General features: G+C 36.9%; 2 protein-coding genes across 4 annotated transcripts in view; both read right to left on the bottom strand.

Moving 5' to 3' along the window:
• aifm3 (AIF family member 3) overlaps window positions 1-10843 on the bottom strand; it is a 30181-nt gene extending 19338 nt beyond the window's left edge. Inside the window, exons 1-2 of one of the 3 annotated variants that reach the window (XM_039659441.2) lie at window positions 10378-10843; window positions 69-277 (exon numbers count right to left, since the gene is read on the bottom strand). In XM_039659441.2, coding sequence (XP_039515375.2) covers window positions 69-99 — 31 coding nt within the window. In that variant the 5' untranslated portion in view covers window positions 100-277; window positions 10378-10843. Of the gene's footprint in view, window positions 1-68; window positions 278-10069; window positions 10174-10377 lie in introns of those variants that run through there. The other 2 variants (XM_039659444.2, XM_039659442.2) reach the window with 2 other exon arrangements.
• A 6530-nt stretch (window positions 10844-17373) lies between these two features.
• On the bottom strand, window positions 17374-18059 carry cldn26 (claudin 26). The gene has a single exon (XM_039658422.2). The coding sequence runs from the start codon at window positions 18034-18036 to the stop codon at window positions 17374-17376; it is 663 nt and encodes a 220-aa protein (XP_039514356.1). The 5' UTR covers window positions 18037-18059.
• Between the last annotated feature and the right edge of the window lie 3235 nt (window positions 18060-21294).

The following is a 21294-nucleotide window of genomic DNA, read 5'->3' as shown; positions in this document are numbered from 1 at the left end:
TGGAGACACAAGTCTCAATTATTACAGGATTTAATCAACAGACTGAGGGTTTTCTATATGCTCATCACCTGGTTTGGGTTTGGAAAGGCATCCTCCCATGATGGGCCCGGAGTGAAGCCAGGTGGCCCGATGAGAGGGAAGCCCAGGGTGGGTGTTAGCGGGGCTGGGCGGATCAGATGCACTGGAGGAGGTGGTGGCAGCGCTGCAGGGGGGAAACTCTGGCCCGTCTGGCCCATACGGCCATCTCAGAGATCACTGACTGTACATGATACACAGCCTGGGAATAGACAAAATATAACAGTTTGGTTGTGTGCATCTAATTTCCTCTTATATACCATTGCTTTGTTATTGAACCAGCCTGACCAGTACTTATTGTGTTTTGATGGCTGATATGCTGATGTCCCCACAAGGCTTATAACAAGTTGAACCAGCAAGATGTTTTCGGCCAAACAGCTTCATCAGGTTAGTTTTGTTGGTGAACAGCAAATCCACCCTAGCAGACCAACATTAAAGGAGTAGTTCACTTAAAAAAACCTTTTGCTGATAATTTACTCACCTCCATGTCATCCAAGATGTCCATGTCTTTCTTTCTTCAGTCGAAAAGAAATTAAGGTTTTTGATGAAAATATTCCAGGATTTTTTTTTACATATAATGGACTTTACTGGGACCAAACGATTCAAGGTCCAAATGAGAGTTTCATTGCAGCTTCAAAGGGCTTTAAACGACACCAGACGATGAATAAGGGTCTTATCAAGCGAAACGATCGCTCATTTCAAAACTAAATAACAAAGTGTAAGTTGTATAAGCTCAAATGCTCGCCTTGCTCTGTTCTGTGATGTGCGTTCATGACTCTCCTGTTCGAACTCGTTCATCAAAACGAACGAGCCTTTTTTCGAGACATTTGGTTAATTCAATAAACGAAATGAACGAATTGACTCGAAACAAGATTTGTTCATTTTGATGAACGAGTTCAAACAGGCACAAACGCGCATCACAGAACAAAGCAAGGCGACCATTTGAGCTTATAAAACTTAAACTGTGTTATTTATTTTTGAAATAACCGATCGTTTCGCTTGATAAGACCCTTATTCATCGTCTGGTGTCGTTTAAAGCCCTTTGAAGCTGCAATGAAACACTCATTTTGACCTTAAACCATTTAGTTCCCACTGAAGTCCATTATATGAAGAAAAATCCTGGAATGTTTTCATCAAAAACCTTAATTTTTTTTTCGACTCAAGAAAGAAAGACATGGACATCTTGGATGACATGGGGGTGAGTAAATTATCAGAAAAAGTTTTTTTTTTAATAGTGAACTACTCCTTTAACCTGCCTCCAGCCTGGATCAACATTCAACAGACCATTTTCCACCCCAGCAGGGGCAATATCAATGAATACAGCTGACAAAAACAGGTCTGTTGCACTAAGCATGACTCTATTAAGACATCATAAGAATAATTTTGGGTCCATTTTACTGTTTTCTGGCTTGGACTTTGGTTATTTTTGTGCAGTATGGACAACTATATACAGGGTTCCCACACCTTTCCCCACACCAAATTCAAGGACATTCCAGGTCCAGTACCCTCAAATTTACATTTGTTGTGTCCAACAACAAACGTTGAGGTACCATCGTAGTAGTTTTGTGCGTGCATGAACGTCATGGCAACGGAAACACTTGACGTAACGTGTAAATGCGCGTAACTAATGTAAATCAAGCAAGCTAGTCTGCATAGGCCACGAACAGTTGGTGAAATAACACATTAGCAGACCGGAGGGAATAATATGGAATTTTTTCCAGAAAACTTCTTGCACAAAATGAATTAATTCACTTTCAAGGACCTGTTTCTATGTATGTTTTTTTTTTTTTAAATTCCAGGGCCTTGAAAAAAAAAAAATTCAGATTCACAAAATTTCAATGATTTCAAGGACCCATGGGAGCCATCTGGCCATGTGAGACTATAGTTTGAATTAAACCCTTTTCTTTGCAGGACACATTCACAGTACAGAATAGCTCTTTCGCCATTATCCTGAACATTGTATAAGCATTTATTTTATGTGTCATAGAACGGAAGAGAGGCACTCAGGAGCGCATGTAAAGATCATATATTTTTAATTTTCCCAGGAAAAATGCCCTGCGATACGGCTGTTCTTCAGGTGTTTATGTCAAATCTAATGATATGCAAATGTTGTAAAAGTGTAGATGATGATAGAAACCCAGCTAGCCAACAGAATGTAATATTAAAGGGAAACTCCATTTTTTTTTTTTTTTTTTTGGAAATAAGCTCATTTTACAACTCCCCCAGAGTTAAACAGTTGAGTTTTGCCGTTTTCAGATGTATTCAGCCGATTTTCTGATATTTAGAAGAATATCAGTAAACAGACAGTTTCTGGTCTCATTGACTTCCATAGTATATTTTTTTCCTAATATGGAAGTCAATGAGACCAGAAACTGTCTGGTTACTGATATTCTTCTAAATATCAAAAAAATCCGCTGAATCGATTCGAAAACGGTAAAACTCAACTGTTTAACTCTGGGGGAGTTGTAAAATGAGCCTATTTCCAAAAAAAAGTGGAGTATCCCTTTAAGGTCAGACGGTTCCTATCACATTACTATCATTTTATTGCAAATAGCCCTTGTGTTCAGTACCCCTTGCTGCTTTAATACGAACTATGAATCAAGAAAACTGCATGTGTGACATTGATCTATGATCTCTGTATGCATGGTGAGTGGGACAGTGAATTCAAAAGTCATCTTAGAGAAATCCAAGAATCCATCATGGGGACAGAAATACAACTGAGTTAATTTTAAAGGTGAAGGTGTAATGTTTGTGTTACAATGATATCATCAGATGTGTGTTCTTACATATGCATGTGCATGCATTTTAAATCAAACTCTAATTGTTCTCAGTTTTCCACTTGAATCTTTTTTCAGCCAGTTAACCATTACCCTCACTGACATCTGTACTTTTACTAACACTTGAGAAGTTGCTGTTTCACAGATTTCAAAGTGTTCTGTTTACAGAATACACAACTTTCTTACCGTTTCTGTTTCACTGGAGGATGAAAATGAGTTCACTATAAAAACTACTGATTTCAGCCTCATATAACATGAGCTTAAATGCCTCAGCATCAGTTTAAACTCAAGAGCCACTTGATATTCACATCACACCTAAAGGTCTGTGAAGTGGCGAGTAAAAAACAAAAGTTTGCCTTAATAAAGGAAAGGAAATGTTCCACAAACAAAACAGGAGCAGAAGCAGAAAACTTTGGGAACCTTTCAGACACAAGCTTTGAGAGCTGCCACAAGAAATAGATTTGATGTTATGCTGGATATGTATGTGTACATTTTAAAGTGAAATTTAAAGTAAAAAGAATTTAAATGAACCGAATTTACTTGCTTGGCGCTAAATCCTCTCCTCTTATCGCTCTCAGAGCTTTGCACTGCTCTGCTTTGTTTATTGTAAATAGAGATTAGCAGTATGAAAAAAACACATACTTTTATCAATCCCAAAAGCATCAACAAAAAGCAAAAAATAGACTGCCTCCCTCTTCCTGCTGCCAGAAAATAGCCAATTCTGCTATTCCTGAAGAATTGATGAAAATCTCCATAGCAACTGTGAATCGTTGTATAGAAGCTGTGCATAATGCATTATGGTTTATGGCTTACATGAAGGTAATAAGTGGTGATTTTATTCCTCTCTCTCTCTCTCTCGCTCTCTCGCCCTTTTACTATATATCTATCAATTACAGTAAACCTCACTAAAAGCTAATCATAGTGCGAATCTCAACATGTCCTTGTCACAATTCACTCCAAAATCAAAAGAAATGCTTTAAGAAAATGATATTTTGAATTAAGCCCATTGTGACATTATTTTCATGAAAATAAGCAAATTCTCATTACCATCAGTTTTGTGCAATTCTCTTTAATGCTCAATATTGTAATACAGAAATGAATAAAAAACAATTATACAATAATTTAATTTAAATGAGCAATTAAAGGCAGTACAACAAATAATACATGGATCTATGAATAATAATACATCTTTTTTTTTTTTGTAATGAGAATGACATTTTATTGCACTATAGTAATGTGAATGACAGAGGAAAATGTTCCATAATATCACAATGCAAAAAAAAATTAAAATAAGCTTTATTAAAGCAAAATACAAGTTGTCGATGTTGATGTTCATGACAGGTTGCATCAGATTCCCCCACTAAACAACTTTACTATTACTTGTTTGTCACAATACTCCGACATGCTGTTAAAAGTGTTACGTAGTCACATTGCTTTGCTTACAATTGAGTGAGTCACGTACCAACTTCTTTGTAGGATCAACTGTTGTCCTTTCTGTGAAATCGGGCAGCAAACCCCAAATATTTCACTTTTTCCCGTAAAGTAGGTTAATCAGATTTTCAGCCTTCACAACATATGACGCAGTTCTCCCTCTCGCTTATACTGTAGTTATGTCTGTCCTTAAGCCAAAAGCAAAAACTCTTTGCTGTAAACAGGCAGACTTACTACCACAATAAGATACGGCAAAAGACTTGTAAAAGACTATATATATATATATATATATATGCCCTTATTCTGCACACTTCTTAGATACATTAGCGGTTCTACCAAATGTATATTTTGGAGATGCACCGATACTAAATTCCTCCACCGATACCAATACCGATTATTCAGAATGCCGATACTGATAGTATCATTTTCTTAACAAATCTGAAAAAAATATCTCCTAACTAACTGCTTGAACTCAGAAGCTACAATGATCTGTCACGTCACATTTGAGAGATCAAACATCAATAATTTTTATAAAATGGACAGAATTTGAAAGCTGAGACTTTGTTTCTTATCAGAACAAGCTATAGATACAAATAATGTTTACTGTTGAGAAAAACTGTGGACCTGCCAACCCTGCTTAAATTATAGGGTCACTTAGAGCCTGCTTTAACATTGCAATTAAAAAAAAAAAAAACTTATATGCGTTATTGTCTTGTTAACTTTGTTCAACTCATATATTGCAATAAATGTGTATGGCGCTAAAACTAGAGCGCCATACAGGTGACATGAAATCTTATTATGTCTTATGATCATGTTAATTGAGAGACTAAATAATTAGTAAAAATAATAGTATTAGTAAAAATAATATAAAATGTATTTACAGTATCACACCTCAAGACTATTTAAAATTGAACTAGTCAAGGTGAAATGGTGATTAAAAATAATATATATATATATATATATATATTTAAAAAATCCCAACGTATAACTGTTTTTACTGTATTTTTGGTGAAATAAATGCAGCATTGGTGAGCAGAAGAGGCTTCTTTCAAAAACTCGAAGCTTTTGGATATAGTATGACCTGAAATATTGATGCTGTTAATAAAAGAGCCAAAGAGCATGTTATGTGTAACCTACTGTATGACCCATACCGTCTCATTTCTGTCTATTTTAGGAAGCATAGTTGATAATTAATTCCATTATTCTCAAGAACTATGAAAGAGCAATCATATTTCCTTATGGGAATGATCAGAAAAGACACTGACTCCCTCAGGATCTTTACTGATCCAGCAGACTTTAATACCCCTGCTGTTCCACCCAATCGTTTTGACAGTTGCAAGTTACAGCTCTATTCACAATATCAGCAAAGCATGGCCTAAGACTGCATTATAACAGCAGCGCTGGCCCACAATCTAAAGCCATTTCATTAAAACGAGCAAAAAACAGCCTGCAAAAGCATTTTCTCTCCTCCTGAAAGCCTTTGAGAGACAACCTACACAAGCACAACTGTCCACACACTGAGCACTGACTGACTGCGCTGTTTTATCCAGATTCCAGACAGGACAATGACAAAAACAATATACCTACTGTTACTGTATATGATCATGCCTGTCTCCGACATCATTCTTTTCTGCTGCTGAGAACTGGAAATGTCCCACCCAGTACATTTGAACTAATACTTCTCTGGACAGAGGTTTGTCCCCATTCCAGTTCCCACACCCACAACCAACACACACACACACACACGTTTTATCACCTGGACTCTGACTGACACGAGAGCCCACAGTCATGACTTGAGCAGTGGATGGTTTCAGGAACTATATGTAACTCAAATGGAGACATGTGTCAGCTGTAAATACATGACAGCACTGGTGTTATCACACTGTGTCAATCATTCATTCATTAATATGAGAAAATGTTTTTAATATAACAAAAGTAGTCATAGAGCATGCAGAATTGAACTGTGAATTAAATTTGCATTAGAAAATCTTAATTAAAATGCACTAAAATAAATAAATAAAAACTGTAATGAGTGTAATTTTAATTAGAAAAAGAAGGATTGTCAAGACAAACTTCCAATTAAGGCTAGTCACTCGTCTGAAAGTTTACTTTAATAGTCCTTTTAAAAAAAAAAATGATTAAATTCATAGAGGATGCATTAAATTGATTAAAAGTGACTGTAAAGACATTTATGATATTTCAAAAGATTTATATATCAAATGAATGCTGTCCTTTTGTATTTTCTGAAAATAATGCATCAGGCTTCTACAAAACTATTATGCAAAAATATCTATATAATATATTAAAATAAATATTTCTTCTCACTGGAGATGCAGAAAAATCAGCTTTGCCATCATTAAATAGATTATATTAAAAATATATTAAAATTTTCTAATAATGTTTCACAATATTAATGTTTTTTGTTTTTATCACATTAACGCTGGCTTTATGAGACTTTTCAAAATCTTACCAACCCCAAAATATTGAATGGTAGTGTAGGCCTAAAAAAATTGTTTTCTATTTTCTTTATATTTAAGAATTGAACTTCCATTGTATGGGCCAAAAAACACTTAAGAATAAAAAATACAATGAGATCTTTTTCATTTCTCCTGATAAGGAGCAAATATAACTTTAGCTGCTGCTCAGATTGTTTTCCTGAGAAAAATACCCCAATAATCTCAGAGGAGACCTCAACAATGTCTCAAACTGTGCTCAGACACCAAAGTCTCTAATCAAAAGTCAGTACATTTCAATACAACTCAAACATTTCTCATTAAAGCAACAAAAACAAGTAATAAAAATGTTCTTTGGGGTGATGTTTTGAGTCTAAACTTGCTGGTAGCAGATTATGTTTTACTGACAAAAATCCGTTAAGTTGAATCTGATGCTCAAACATTAGATGGTGGAAATAATTTGAAGCTGTCACCAGTCCTTATGTATGAAGTGGTTAAACATTAGGCCATTTGCCCTGATCTAAAGAGGATAAAGTGTCCCCTGATCGAAGGAAGATAAATCAGAGTGCGAACACTCACAACAAAGCAGAACCACACCTAATGTTTGTCAACCTTCACCCTGCTCTCCTTTTTCCATTCACTGCTATTTGTCTGTAGATCTGTTCAAAAACAACACCACCATAACCAGTGGCATTGCAGCTCAGCTGTTTGATCAACATGCTAGAGGAATACAGGCAAAGCATCACAGCATTGTTTGAGTGTTTACACCAGAACATTTACATGTACCCTCATGCCATGTACTGTAAGCATTTGCTGTATTTAGTCTGAACAGATGTGCTGTGCAAGCAAACAATGACATGCTTGCACTTCGATATATCATTTAGAGACTTGGAAACAGCACAAGCACACTGATAGATTGATATTCATTTATGATATAGTCTGATTGTTATTAATGACAGCCTGTAATTCACAGCTGAATATTTCAGCAGTTCTCGTTCCAATAAATGAAAAATGTATTGAATTTCTGACAGGTTTTACGAAATGGGCACCTTGTCATAAATGCAATGCATTTTTCATTTATAGGAACGAGAATTGCTGAAAAATACAAAAATAAAATGAAATAAAATAAAATAAAATACAAAGGTTAGCAAATCTGACAAAGTCTGATAATACGGTTTTATTTGTTTGCATTGGTTAACTACATTATTTAACTAACAATGAATGAACAATATTTTTATTAATCATAGCCAATGTTAATTTCAACATTTACTAATACATTTTTTATATCAAAAGTTATTTTTCGTGTGCGAACTAACATTAAACTAGCATTAAAGGATTAGTTCACTTTTAAAATAAAACTTTTGCTGATAATTTACTCACCCCCATGTCATCCAAGATGTCCATGTCTTTCTTTCTTCAGTTGAAAAGAAATTAAGGTTTTTGATGAAAACATTCCAAGAATTTCTCCATATAATGGACTTTAGTGGGAACCAAAGGGTTCAAGGTCCAAAAGACAGTTTCAGTGCAAACTGTTCAAAGGGCTTTTAACGATTCCAGACGTTGAACAAGGGCCTTATCAAGCAAAATGATTGCTCATTTAATATATAAATAACAAGTTTAAGTTTTAAGCTCAAATGCTCGCCTTGCTCTGTACTGTGATGCACGTTTGCAACTCTCCTATTCAAACGTATTCATCAAAAGCAACAAAACTTTTTCCGAATCATTTGGTTCATTCAACGAACGAAACGAACAAATTGACTCAGAAAAAGATTCGTTCATTTCGATGAACGAGTTCGAACAGGAGAGTCACAAACGCGCGTCACAGAACAGAGCACGGCGACCATGAGCTTATAAAACTTAAACTTTTTTTTTTTTAATGAGCGATTGTTTCGCTAGATAAGACCCTTATTCATCGTCTGGAATCATTTAAAGCCCTTTGAACAGTTTGCAGTTTGCACTGAAACTGTCTTTTGGACCTTGAACCGTTTGGTTCCCATTGACGTCCATTATATGGAGAAAAATCCTGGAATGTTTTCATCAAAAACCTTAATTTCTTTTCGACTGAAGAAAGAAAGACATGGACATCTTGGATGACATGGGGGTGAGTAAATTATCAGCAAAAGTTTTTTGAAAAGTGAACTACTCCTTTAAGCAGACGTGCTAGTTGACATGTAGTCTTGTAGTGGTAAAGTTACTCATATTAAGTGGAATGTCTCAAGTGGACTTTCTAAATAAGCAAGGTCACAGATCCAAGGGCCCCCAGGGTCCATCCGTATATAGGCCCCTTAAAGAACAGTATCTGAGCAATACAAATTTCCTTTGTTAATCCCCAAAACTACAATAGCGGTCTTGAGTTGTAGTGAGATGTAAAGAGGCTTTTGTTTGACTTAGTTTATCACTCCGAGCTGCCACAGGATTATTACAGTGCAAATGAAATTCAAATACTGGCTTACAGCTAATCAGATTCCTCATTACGAGCTCTGAAAAGAAGAAACAAACAAACATCATGACCCAAGTGGGCCTCTGGCTTCTTCTTCCAAATTTGACATTTGATGTGTTTTACATGCTGCTCGAGTTCAGCTGGACGTAGTGTGTGACTCGTTATAAGCCTTTGCCATAATCAGAAGTTCAGAGGAGTTCAGCGCTGATCTGGTTGTGGAATTTAGATAGGTTAAGGCACACACTTATAATTCAAGCTGTTTCTTGCATATTCACTTTAAATGGTGCTTGACAAATATTTGTCCAAAATGCACCTGTTCAAATGCACCTGAGCAAAAAAAAAATATATATATATATATTTTCATACAAAAATAATACAGGCACACTGCGTTTTAAGTCTGAACAGGAATGGGAGATATCTTGAAATATCCTTTAATATTAAGATTTTGTTAAAGCTCAGCTGTACTTTCATACGCTTTTTATCTTCAATACACTGAAAAAAATATTTTAAAGCAATTTTCACTTAGATATAGATTTCTTTACAGTGCAAAACATGATATATGTAAATTGTTCATGTCTTTTAAAGGGATATAGAAAAGAGTTCTCACATTCCTATGATTTTGCTGTCATTCTTGATTACCGAATGAGGATTTAAATGTGTATTTATTTATTTAGAAGATTTAATCATTTGTTTATTATTTAAAAAAAAAACGTGTATAATGATTGCACCCATGAGCCGTTGGTCTAAATTAAATCATAATTTAATATTTTAAATGTAAAAAAATGACAATATAAATTCCCATGCTTGGAAATCACAATTTCAAAACCAGATATTTCTAGGTTTTTCATCATTGTGAGAACCCCAAATAGGGTAAACCGAAAGAAAAACTGAACCTGAGGTAGATGGAGAGGATAAAAGTTTACACAAGTTCATCCATCATCTGCGATCTCAATGCACCACGCTATAATATTCCAATGCTGTGGACCTCAAATCTGCACCAACGTAGGCTCCTGTACATAACCAAACCGCTTCCCAGTGCAAAATTCAACCTCTGATATCACACGTACAGCACAGAGCTTTCCTTTATCTTATCTGCTCGCAGAAGTTCAACAAATCTGATAAGACACTGTTCCATGTTCTAGCAGATTGCAATCTGAATTGCATAACATTAACAAACTGAGAGTTTATGATCACTACTCACCTGGTCCTGTCTCAATCAGGTGTGCTCAGAGTTTTCTGCATGTGGCAAGAGGTGTGGATCCCGCTGAAATGTCACTAGGTTTTCAGTCAGATGTTATCTGTGAAGCTGGATTGGTGTTATTCCTCTTTCCTGTGGAGAATTCCAGAGCGCAGCACTCTCCTCTCCTACCTCCTCCTCGCGCTTTTACTGCAGTAGCCCAAGATCAAGACACAGTCCCACCACAAACCTCTGACACACACACACACACAGCAGAAAGCAGAGGCGCTTGTAAGAACTGTTCTCTCTTACTCTCTCTCTCTCACTTTTGTGCTTGTCTTTCATAAACACCCTCTCTTTTTACCCCCTTCTTTCTTTTTACTCACTCCTGCTCTCTCTCTCTCTCTCTCTCTCTCTCTCTCTCTGGCGGAGGTTGGGGTTGCAGCAGCAGGACTCTTGCCAGTAACTCAGCTGTATGCAGTATTGATAGAGTTGCTCAGGGATGCTAACACAGCATGAATTTTCCCAGTGCTCCACTTTCCCTTTTACTCTTCACCCCCTCCTGCAACTCCGTCTCTCCTTTGTGTCACTCCCCCAACCTATCAATCTGCTGCCTTTAGCTGACCGTTATCTAAATCACTCTGCACCCGTGATCTCTTTTATTTTCCTTAGTGTTTATTGAGCTTGTTCTCTCCTAAATGTACCACGTCATGGGGCTAACTTGCCATTTTAGCAGATCAAATCTCAGATTCGCACTTCACTGCTGCATGCTGCCTGTCTGCGTCCCTGTAGAATTGATCATTATCACTATTGTTTATACTCATACTTAGGTTTAAGAATTTGAATAAATCTCTGTGTAACACTTAACGATGCAGGTGTTTTTCTCACCATGTACTGGTTGTGCTGTGGACAAGAACTAAAAGATTAGGTGTTGAAAAGAAGTGCGCTATAATTTTTTAAGCAAATGGATTTTCACCCTATAGCTACTGCATAGCAAAACACTAAAAACCACCCAGAACATGCATAGCTATGCGCTAAAACTACAACACCATACCCTAAATAGGACTGGGCATTGACACAAATTTCACGATTCGATTGACAAACTATGATTTGATTCAATTTCGATTCAATATCAATTAATTGGGGCCTATCAGATTTAGCTAGTATGGCACTAATAAAATTCTCTCAACGGATGCTGTAAACTATGGAAGCTTGTTTCCGCCGCTAAATAAAAATTAAAAAGGTATGCTAATTGCTTACTTTTTTCTCAGAATTGCGAGTTTCTTTATAGAAAATTCTGACTTTATAACTCACAATTTAAAAAAAGATAATTGCGACTTTATTTCACAATTATGACTCTTATTTTGCATTTGCGATATCTCGAATTTCTGACTTCTCACAATTGCAAGTTTATATCTCACACTTCTGACTAAGCTCGTAATTGTGTGTTATTAACTCAGAATTGTGAGATATAAACTTGCAATTGCGAGAAAAAAGTCAAAAAGGTGAGATAAAAAGTCGCAATTACTTTTTTACATTTTTTATTCTGCGGTGGAAACAAGCTGGGAACGCAGTTGGTAGGCCTACATCACTATAATAAAGGTTAAATTAGCCTAACTGATTTGTAGGCTACTTAAATTTAAATTTCACATAAGGTTTTTTTTAAATAACAACATCATAATACAATTTTAATGACATAATTTTGTTTCTACTGGCTGGCACATTTATTTAAAAAATGCTGGCGGGGAAAGAGTTTAATGCTGTAATAAAAATATGACGGATATATTCAAACATAGCCTACAAATATGTAGGCTATATGTATTTTTATGAAATTATTTGACAATGGTCTTATGTTATTGAGCATTACTACTACTAATATATATATATATATTCACACACATATATTTAAAAACAAGAAATGAAAAAACAAACAACAATATAGTCAAAAGCAATATAGTCAAAAAGTTATTTTTTCTAATTTTGACTGACGAGTTTTGAACGGTTTTTCTGAGGTAACATTACCTGACATTGTTTACAACCCAGATAGCAAACTGACATTGAATCAACGTGGAAATATGACATCGAAACAACGTTGATCTGACATTGTTTTGCTCATCGAATTAACGTTGAACCAACGTCAGACGCGTCATTCTTTCAAAACTAACGGAAAATCAACTTGAAATCAACGCGTTGTTTCAACGTTATGAAAGCAAACCAATTTTAGATTGTCATTTAGCTTTGAAGAATGCCGCCTCTGACGTTGGTTCAACGTTAATTCGATGAGAAAAATCAACGTTGTTTCAATGTCATGAGAGACGTAGTTTCCACGTTGATTCAATGTCAGTTTGCTGTCTGGGAAGCGGTTTTATTGACATCTTTCCGCGGTTCAAACAAAGATTGGGGCATGATACGGCATGATATGAGGCATGATACGGATTTCGGTAAGTTTTATTGTACCTTTCAACATGTCTTCGGATGTTTGTTCATGTTTATTTCATGCTGTGTTAGCAATAAAGAGGAAGAGATGATGAGCTTCGCTTGAACCGAAGGCCTACGCTATAACTTATCCGTCGCGCGTTACATTCAAAACGGTATTTGAATTTCGTAATAAAATTGACAGTATGTGAAAGCTTTGTTTTATATCAGAAGCAACAAAGCTTATTGCAATTTATTGGATGTAATGCTGGCTACAATATTCAGGCATGATGAATATTCATAATAAAAGGAAAAAAAAAAACAGACTGAAAGATCCATTCTTAGGATTTAAGAATCGATATTGGTTCTTCAAAGTATGAATCGAGAATCGAATGAATCGAGAATGAATCGAATTTAAAATCGAGATTTTTTTTTTTTTTTTTTTTACTAAAAAACACCCAGAACCTTAATAACTTAACTTACATAGCTTAGAACATCCTAGCAACTGCATAGCAACATGCTAAAAAAAACAGTGACAACTGCATAGCAATGTGCTTAAGGAACATTCAGAACTCTCTAGCTTGCTCAATTACACCCAGAAACCCCCCAAAACTGCATAGAAACATAAACAAAAACACCCTAAATTGCAATGTGCCAATAATCAGGCCCTATAGCAACCATCTAGCCATGCACTAACTTATGTAAAATTGTAGTTTTGTCTTTTCTCCTTTGTGTGTGTGTGTGTGTGTATGACTGCCTTTGTAAAAGGGAAAGTAAAAGGCTGTCTGAAGATACTTAGATTTTAGTCTAATTATTATTGAAAGGGTTATGAGGCTTTGAAAAAAACCCTTTTTGCTGTGGTCATCGCAAAAGGGGAACCTCTCTGATTTCATATTCATTGCTGAATATGCTGTCGGATCAGAGAATAGTTTTCTATGGGAAAGGGCACACATCATGTGAAAGAACCTGAAATACTGATTCACTGACTAAAGTTGCGCTTGCCGCTTAGATTAAAACAACAACTTTGTACAACAAAACAGTGCTCTCACAATGCATTAAGGCAGCAATAAAAAACAGCCAGTGCATTAGGGATTCAGCCTTAAAACCAGAAGTCTGATTTATCTACAGCCATCTGACATCTATGCAACATCTGGCAGCAGACAAACAGAGTTAGGCCTACCTACCTCCAGCAGGAAGCAAAGATCCAGGTAGAACATCTACTTGTGAGGCCCTCTGCTGGTAAGAGTTGGAAAGCTGAGGAAACATCACCTCAAGGATAAAGGGACAAACATAACACATCTTTTCATAAGGTGTTCATTTCCTTCACCAAAGTGTCCCAGACGTGGCCTGTCCCAGTATAAAGAGCCATACAGGTCACAACATATTATACAGAAGATCAGAGATCTAATGAATTATGAATTAGCCTCATTCTCTGCTATGAATGTTAATGTCGTCTTCCGGTAGGGATGCTTTTCAGCCTAAAACCCTTCTGGAGACAGTGGATGTCCTGGAAGAATCGATAGCTGAGATTTTCAAGGGCACAATAACTTATTGAGCAGGTTATTACCTAGTTGGATAGTTAAAAAAAAAAAAAAAAAAAAAACATTAGCATGTTTAATGCATTGACATTTAAAATAGTTATGATGAAAATATATTTGATTAAATTAGATATTATTATCAAACTGTTGGGGTTGGAAAGATGTCACATCTTCAGTGTCACATGAATGTTGAAAACAGTTGTGCTGCTTATTTATGTATTACATTTACCGGGTACCACTCATTTCCACTACAAATAGGAAAAAGAGGCTACAATATGCAAGAGCTCACCAAAGTTGGACAGTTGAAGACTGGAAAAATGTTGCCTGGTCTGATGAGTCTCGAGACATTCAGATGGAAGAGTCAGAACTTGGCGTAAACAGAATGAGAACATGGATCCATCATGCCTTGTTACCACTGTGCAGGCTGGTGGTGGTGGTTTAATGGTGTGGGGGATGTTTTCTTGGCACACTTTAGGCCCCTTAGTGCCAATTGGGCATCGTTTAAATGCCACGGCCTACCTGAGGATTGTTTCTGACCATGTCCATCCCTTTATGGCCACCATGTTCCCATCCTCTGATGGCTACTTCCAGCAGGAAAATGCACCATGTCACAAAGCTCGAATCATTTCAAATTGGTTTCTTGAACATGACAATGAGTTCGCTGTACTAAAATGGCCCCACAGTCACCAGATCTCAATCCAATAGAGCATCTTTGAGATGTGGTGGAACGGGAGATTCCTGACCTGGATGTGCATCCCACAAATCTCCATAAACTGCAAGATGCTATCCTATCATTACGGGCCAACATTTCTAAATAATGCTTTCAGCACCTTGTTGAATCAGTGGCTCGTAGTTCTGAAGGCGAAAGGGGGTCAAACACAGTATTAGTATGGTGTTCCTAATAATCTTTTAGGTGAGTGTAGAATGAATGTGTGTAGTAATGTAATCCAGATGTACTACATCTTCATGGGATAGTAAAGTGTGTCCTTTGGATGCACACTTAAAATCTCACTAGAACTAGTAGGTCATCTGGGATCTGTTTTATGAGTACTATGAATTCGGACATAATAGTCGGCTCTCGTGTTTTTTCACCTACTATATACTGTATATAAGTAGGCAAATTCCGATGCAGAGTATAGCTCTTAAGGAATGTACCCTCATTGACCGTAAGCCAAAGGCACACCTTCTCTTCATTTGAACCCACTCACCTCTGTGTTTCAGAGGAAACTCTTATCTGAACTCTACACTAGCTCTCTTTCGCTGCCAAGATTAGCCGACGGCTAAAAGGTAGCATGCCTGTCCTAGATGAGGAAAAAGAATTCATTGTTTTCCAACTTCTGCTTCAACTGTGGTCTGTCGCTCCCTATCCGTCTTCTTTCATTTCCTTTATACTTCTTTTAATGTTGATCTAACTGATGCCAAAATATCCATTAGGGATGACTACTACCACAATGTTTTCTATCCCAAAACACTACACAACAATGAAGGCCTTTGGAGTGAGGCTTTTATTTTGTAAAACCTCAATGATTCATCAATTTATATAATACCTTGTTTGATTTAACAGTAAGTCATCTAAAAATTAAAATTCTGTCACCAATTAAACTTCCTCATGTCGCTCGAAACCTTATGACTTTCTTTCTTCTGTGGAACACAAAGAAAGATACGATAAGATGAGAAGATGGAACGGCTTGATGGTAAGTAAATGATGACAGAATTTCAATTGAACTATCCCTTTACACTGCAAAAAAATATTTTCAAGATTTGTTATCACAACATTTTTTTCTTTTGTCAAATCAACTTTATTTAGTTGAGATAACTTATTATTTTGAGTTTCTGATGATTTAGGGCCTGTAAGCATATCGCGTCTTTTGCGCGCTCAAGTTCGTTATTTCAAATGTAGGCGCGCGGCGGTATGCGCGCTCATAATGGAAGCGGTCCGACGCGATCGTTTTTTCCAAGCGCGGTCGTTTTTTCTGCGCCGCATGGAGATAAAAACATCTCAACTTTTCAGAATGCAAGCGCACCATAAGCGCACAGTAGCTCACGTGACAAGAACCAACCGCAGCGCAACCGCTGGAAAAAGAAAAATGCAGTGCGCCCAGCGTTTTCTACGCGTTTTTAGGCGCTACATGTGAATTCGGCCTAAATCAATCTCCTTCATTGTATTAAGTCACTTTTTCCAGTTCAATCAACTTAAAATTTTATGGCAACCAGGTTACTTACTTTTTTTAAGTTAAACCAACAATAGTTTTTTTACAGACAATTCAAATATTTGTCATTTTCAATTATTATGAGTTGTAAGACTGATTATGCACAGAATAGTCTCAGATCCCCCCCCCCCCCCCCCAAAAAAAAAAAAAATTACAAATTTATTCAGACACATAGGCTTTTTTTCATAGGCAATTTTTCCAAATTGCAAAACTTGCATTACAACTATAACTGGCACTGTTGTCGTTATTGACATACATGTTAGATAATAAAAAAGTGATTAAAAAAATGCACACACAAATCAAAACAAAATTAAATAAATAAAATGGAATAAGATAAAATGATAAACAAAAAAAGAGAAATTTCACATTCTTAATGTTTTATTATAGGATAATGTTCTTAAATCTATCAGTATGTAAAAGTACCAAGAGGCCTCTGATTTCTTTTCCATAGAGTTCTGAAAGTCACTTAAAAGCTTCAGAACATGAATAATTCTGTCCAGATTCTTCCAAGTTATGCATGACATTACTGTACATGAGGATTTGGTGCAATGCAAGTGCAAATACATCAGCTGCCATCCAGTGCAACCCTAACCAAAAGATTTGCAGAGTTTTAGTATTCTTTACAGAATGACAGCTCACTAATCTCTCTCAAGTCTGCAGAAAACCAATTGAAATGAAATAAGAACTGAAGCATTACTACATACTTCACATTTTAGGGTCATGATCATCACCATGCAAGTACTGTAACTCCCCTTAATTGAAACAAATTCAATATTTCATGACAAGTCCGGCCTTTTTTTTATTTAGTTACGCTGAGTTGCATTCATGAAGTTTCCAGCCTTAAGATGAAATCGAAGCTATAGGATTTCCGTCTTTCGGTAATTCTGGGTTCTCGGCCGCTGTTCTTGATTACGAGCGAGAATCTTATTTTGCAGCTTTTCTTCATGATCGCTCATGCAGACAGCAACAAAGAGAAAAGCCCCTCCGACAACTAACAGAAGTCCAGCAAACCAGGCAGAAAACATGGCCTCTCCATACTCCCATCTGGGCATCACATCTGGAAGATTCTCATCCCAGAATTTCACTACCATTATGTACGCCATAAATGAAACGGGTGCGAGGGTCGTGATCCCTGACACCACGATAAACACTCCACCGAGGATAAGCAGAGCCCTCTTCATCCTCTCCCGCCCGGCACCAATCTCAACACCCTGGAGTCCAAAAAAAGCAGCCGCTACACCGAGAAATCCCGTCGCGATGGAAATGCACATGAGAACCCGCGAAACCAAAGTGTCTGGTGGCAGGGCCAAGAAAGACTCGAAGGCTTTGCAGTGCAATCCAACTTCCTCCGTGTAGATACACATGTGCCAGAGACCCTCATACCAGTTCTCCATCTCATTCAAATCGGAGTTCATCGTCTTCCATAGTGGCAGGAAGGTTGTAATAAACGTCGTGATTAAACCTCCGAAGGACACAAAGAGCGAAGCTCTCTGGACAAACTTAGTGGTGAACAGCACCATATTAACACACTCGTCAGTTCTCTTGCTTTGTCTGTCTATCCATCTGATGCGGTCTCAGATTTTCAACTCGTCCTTTCCCGTCTAGTCTGGCTCCTCCTATACTTTAATAAAAACCCACCTGTTCCTGCCGGATAATCCTGCAGCCCTTCACAGCGACGGGACTGTTTTTTTCCGACTGATGAATATCGCAACAGAGGACAATAACTGCTTTTTAAAGAGGAAATACGATATGTCCAGTTTTAAGTCTGTGCAAGAAGCCTGAACAGAGCGCAGTGAGACATTGAAATTGAGGGGGAAAGAAAGAGTTAGGAGGAACTTTTAAAAAGCCTGTGCACTTGCTAATTTTTGCTGATAATAACTCGAAAGAGTTTTAGGATATACTGTTACTTTGCAAAGTGTCGGGTAGCAGCTGAATGAACAACATTTTGCTTTGAGAACACTATGTACCACAGGACCGAAGCTCCTCTGATTTTCGGAGACCAGTGGCAGGAAATCGGACACCTTGTCCTTCAAGCTGAGCTGAACTCATCCATACTCATCCTCACCGTTTGTCCTTGAACACCCAATGTTCCCCTTTATGTACAATAGGCTTTAAGATGGCAACCCTCTTACCTAACCTTAACCTCTCATAGGTTATTTATGTGAAACAGACCCTAGCATTCAAAAGTTTGAGGTCAGTAAGATTTTTTTTATTATTATTTATTTATTTTTTGGAAGAGATGAATACTCTAATTAAATTAGGCTTTAGAAGACTTAATTTTTATACATGAGTTGGCGTCTAGACTTTAAATTCATTGAAAGTCTTTAGGATGTGCTGGAGGAGACTTTACAGAGTTCTTGACTCTTGCATTGTTGTCATTACAAAATCTTGATGGAAATAACATCACAATATTTATTTCCATCAAGAGGTCCATATATTTACAATACACTGAAGGAGGAACCCCAGCCATATCCAATTGTCATAAGAGAATTGGGAGTGTTTTTTTTTTTACTGGTAATGGCATAGTTCAATTTTAAAAAAACTTTTACTGATAATTTACTCATGTCACCCCCATGTCATCCAAGATATCCATGTCATTCTTTCTTCAGTCGATAAGAAATTAAGGGTTTTTGATGAAAACACTCCAGGATTTTTCTCCATATAATGGACTTTAATGGGAACCAAACTGTTCAAGGTCCAAAAGACAGTTTCAGTGCATCGTTTCGCTTGATAAGACCCTTATTCATCGTCTGGAATCGTTTAAAGCCCTTTGAACAGTTTGCAGTTTGCATTGAAACTGTCTTTTGGACCTTGAGCCGTTTGGTTCCCATTGAAGTCCATTACATGGAGAAAATCCTTGAATGTTTTCATCAAAAACCTTAATTTCTTTTCGACTGAAGAAAGAATGACATGGATATCTTGGATGACATGGGGGTGAGTAAATTATCAACAGAAGTTTTTTTTAAAAGTGAACTACTCTTTTAAAGTTCTAAAAATCTGTCACACCTCAAGATGAATGTTAATGAATCTTGCATAATCGCTATAAAAAAAACTTATTTAAATTAAACTTAAAAACCATTGCAAAATATTCGTAGAAGACTAAATTACACAGGCTTATCTTCCATATCTGATGAAACCAGATCCACACACTGAAGTGAAGATAATATGGCTGGTTAAAGGTCAAGGATTGATCTGTGCTTTGAACATCATAGGCAAGTTTCCCCTTAGAACTGAGCCTCTTTAAACTTGAAAATGCGATAATAAAACTGGTTAATGTAAAAGGGCCTCTTCAGTCGACTGCAAAATAATGCTAATGATCCGAGATATGTTCAATCACCAACAATAGCAGATAATAATAAAGTCCGGGTGGGCTGAGAGATGCCCAGATGCACTTGCAGCTCCTGGCAGCATGTGTGCTACTCTGAAGAGAATGATCCTCTTTGTACTGCCATCCAAAACTGTTCATTTTTCTTTCATCGCCCCTGTCTGAGGCTCAGCTTTTATGGTGTTCTGTTGAGAATGACAGCAAACAGTATTTCAGTTAATAATGTTTATATTGTATTCACATTTGTTTGAGAACCTCAGTGATTTTGACTTTTTAGTATCACAGTGGTGCAAAGTATTTGAGTAAATGTAATTAATACTGTACTTCAAGTATGAGTATAATTCTGGGTACTTTGAAAGCATCAAAGATATTAGCAACTTTTCTACTTGACTACATTTTTTTAATAGGTATGAACACATTTAAACAATGCACAATTGGCACTAAGAGGCCTATAGTATGCCATGAAAACATCCCCCACACCATTACACCACCACCACCAGCCTGCACAGTGGTAACAAGGCATGATGGATCCATGTTCTCATTCTGTTTACGCCAAATTCTGACTCTACCATCTTAATGTCTCAACAGAAATCGAGACTCATCAGACCAGGCAACATTTTTCCAGTCTTCAACTGTCCAATTTTGGTGAGCTCTTGCAAATTGTAGCCTCTTTTTCCTATTTGTAGTGGAGATGAGTGGTACCCGGTGGGGTCTTCTGGTGTTGTAGCCCATCCGCCTCAAGGTTGTGTGTGTTGTGGCTTCACAAATGCTTTGCTGCATACCTCGGTTGTAACGAGTGGTTATTTCAGTCAAAGTTGCTCTTCTATCAGCTTGAATCAGTCGGCCCATTCTCCTCTGACCTCTAGCATCAACAAGGCATTTCCGCCCACAGGACTGCCGCATACTGAATTTTCACACCATTCTTTGTAAACCCTAAAAATGGTTGTGCGTGAAAAGATTGTGAAATTCTCAGACCGGCCAGTCTGGCACCAACAACCATGCCACGCTCAAAATTGCTTAAATCACCTTAGATTGTCTTGACCAGGACCACACCCCTAAATGCATTGAAACAACTGCCATGTGATTGGTTGATTAAGTAATTACATTAATGAGAAATTGAACAGGTGTTCCTAAAAATCCTATAGGTGAGTGTATGTACGCTTTACTCCAATACATTTGTGAGTAATGCAATGCAATTAACAGTATCTCCGTTGTTTGCTGTATCTCATCTTTAAATTACTTTGGTTTTCAAGAACTCCTTACATCTTTGTCAACTGATCATTTGAATAATTTCGTCATTGGCTGCAATTTTATGATTGGCTGAAAAAGAGCATTGGGCTTCAGGTCAGGTAGTAAAGAAAGTTTATACATGGTATTCGAAAACATCCACTCACAGAACCATTAAATGTTGGTATTAACAAATAGCATGTTAAATGTAATCTTGCACAGAGGA

This window comes from Pimephales promelas, chromosome 4 (genome assembly GCF_988280905.1).
Source record: "Pimephales promelas chromosome 4, fPimPro1.hap1.1, whole genome shotgun sequence".
Classification (NCBI taxonomy): Eukaryota; Metazoa; Chordata; class Actinopteri; order Cypriniformes; family Leuciscidae; genus Pimephales; species Pimephales promelas.
The sequence above is the reverse complement of the archived record's forward strand: the minus strand, read 5'-3'. Positions and strand labels throughout refer to the sequence as shown.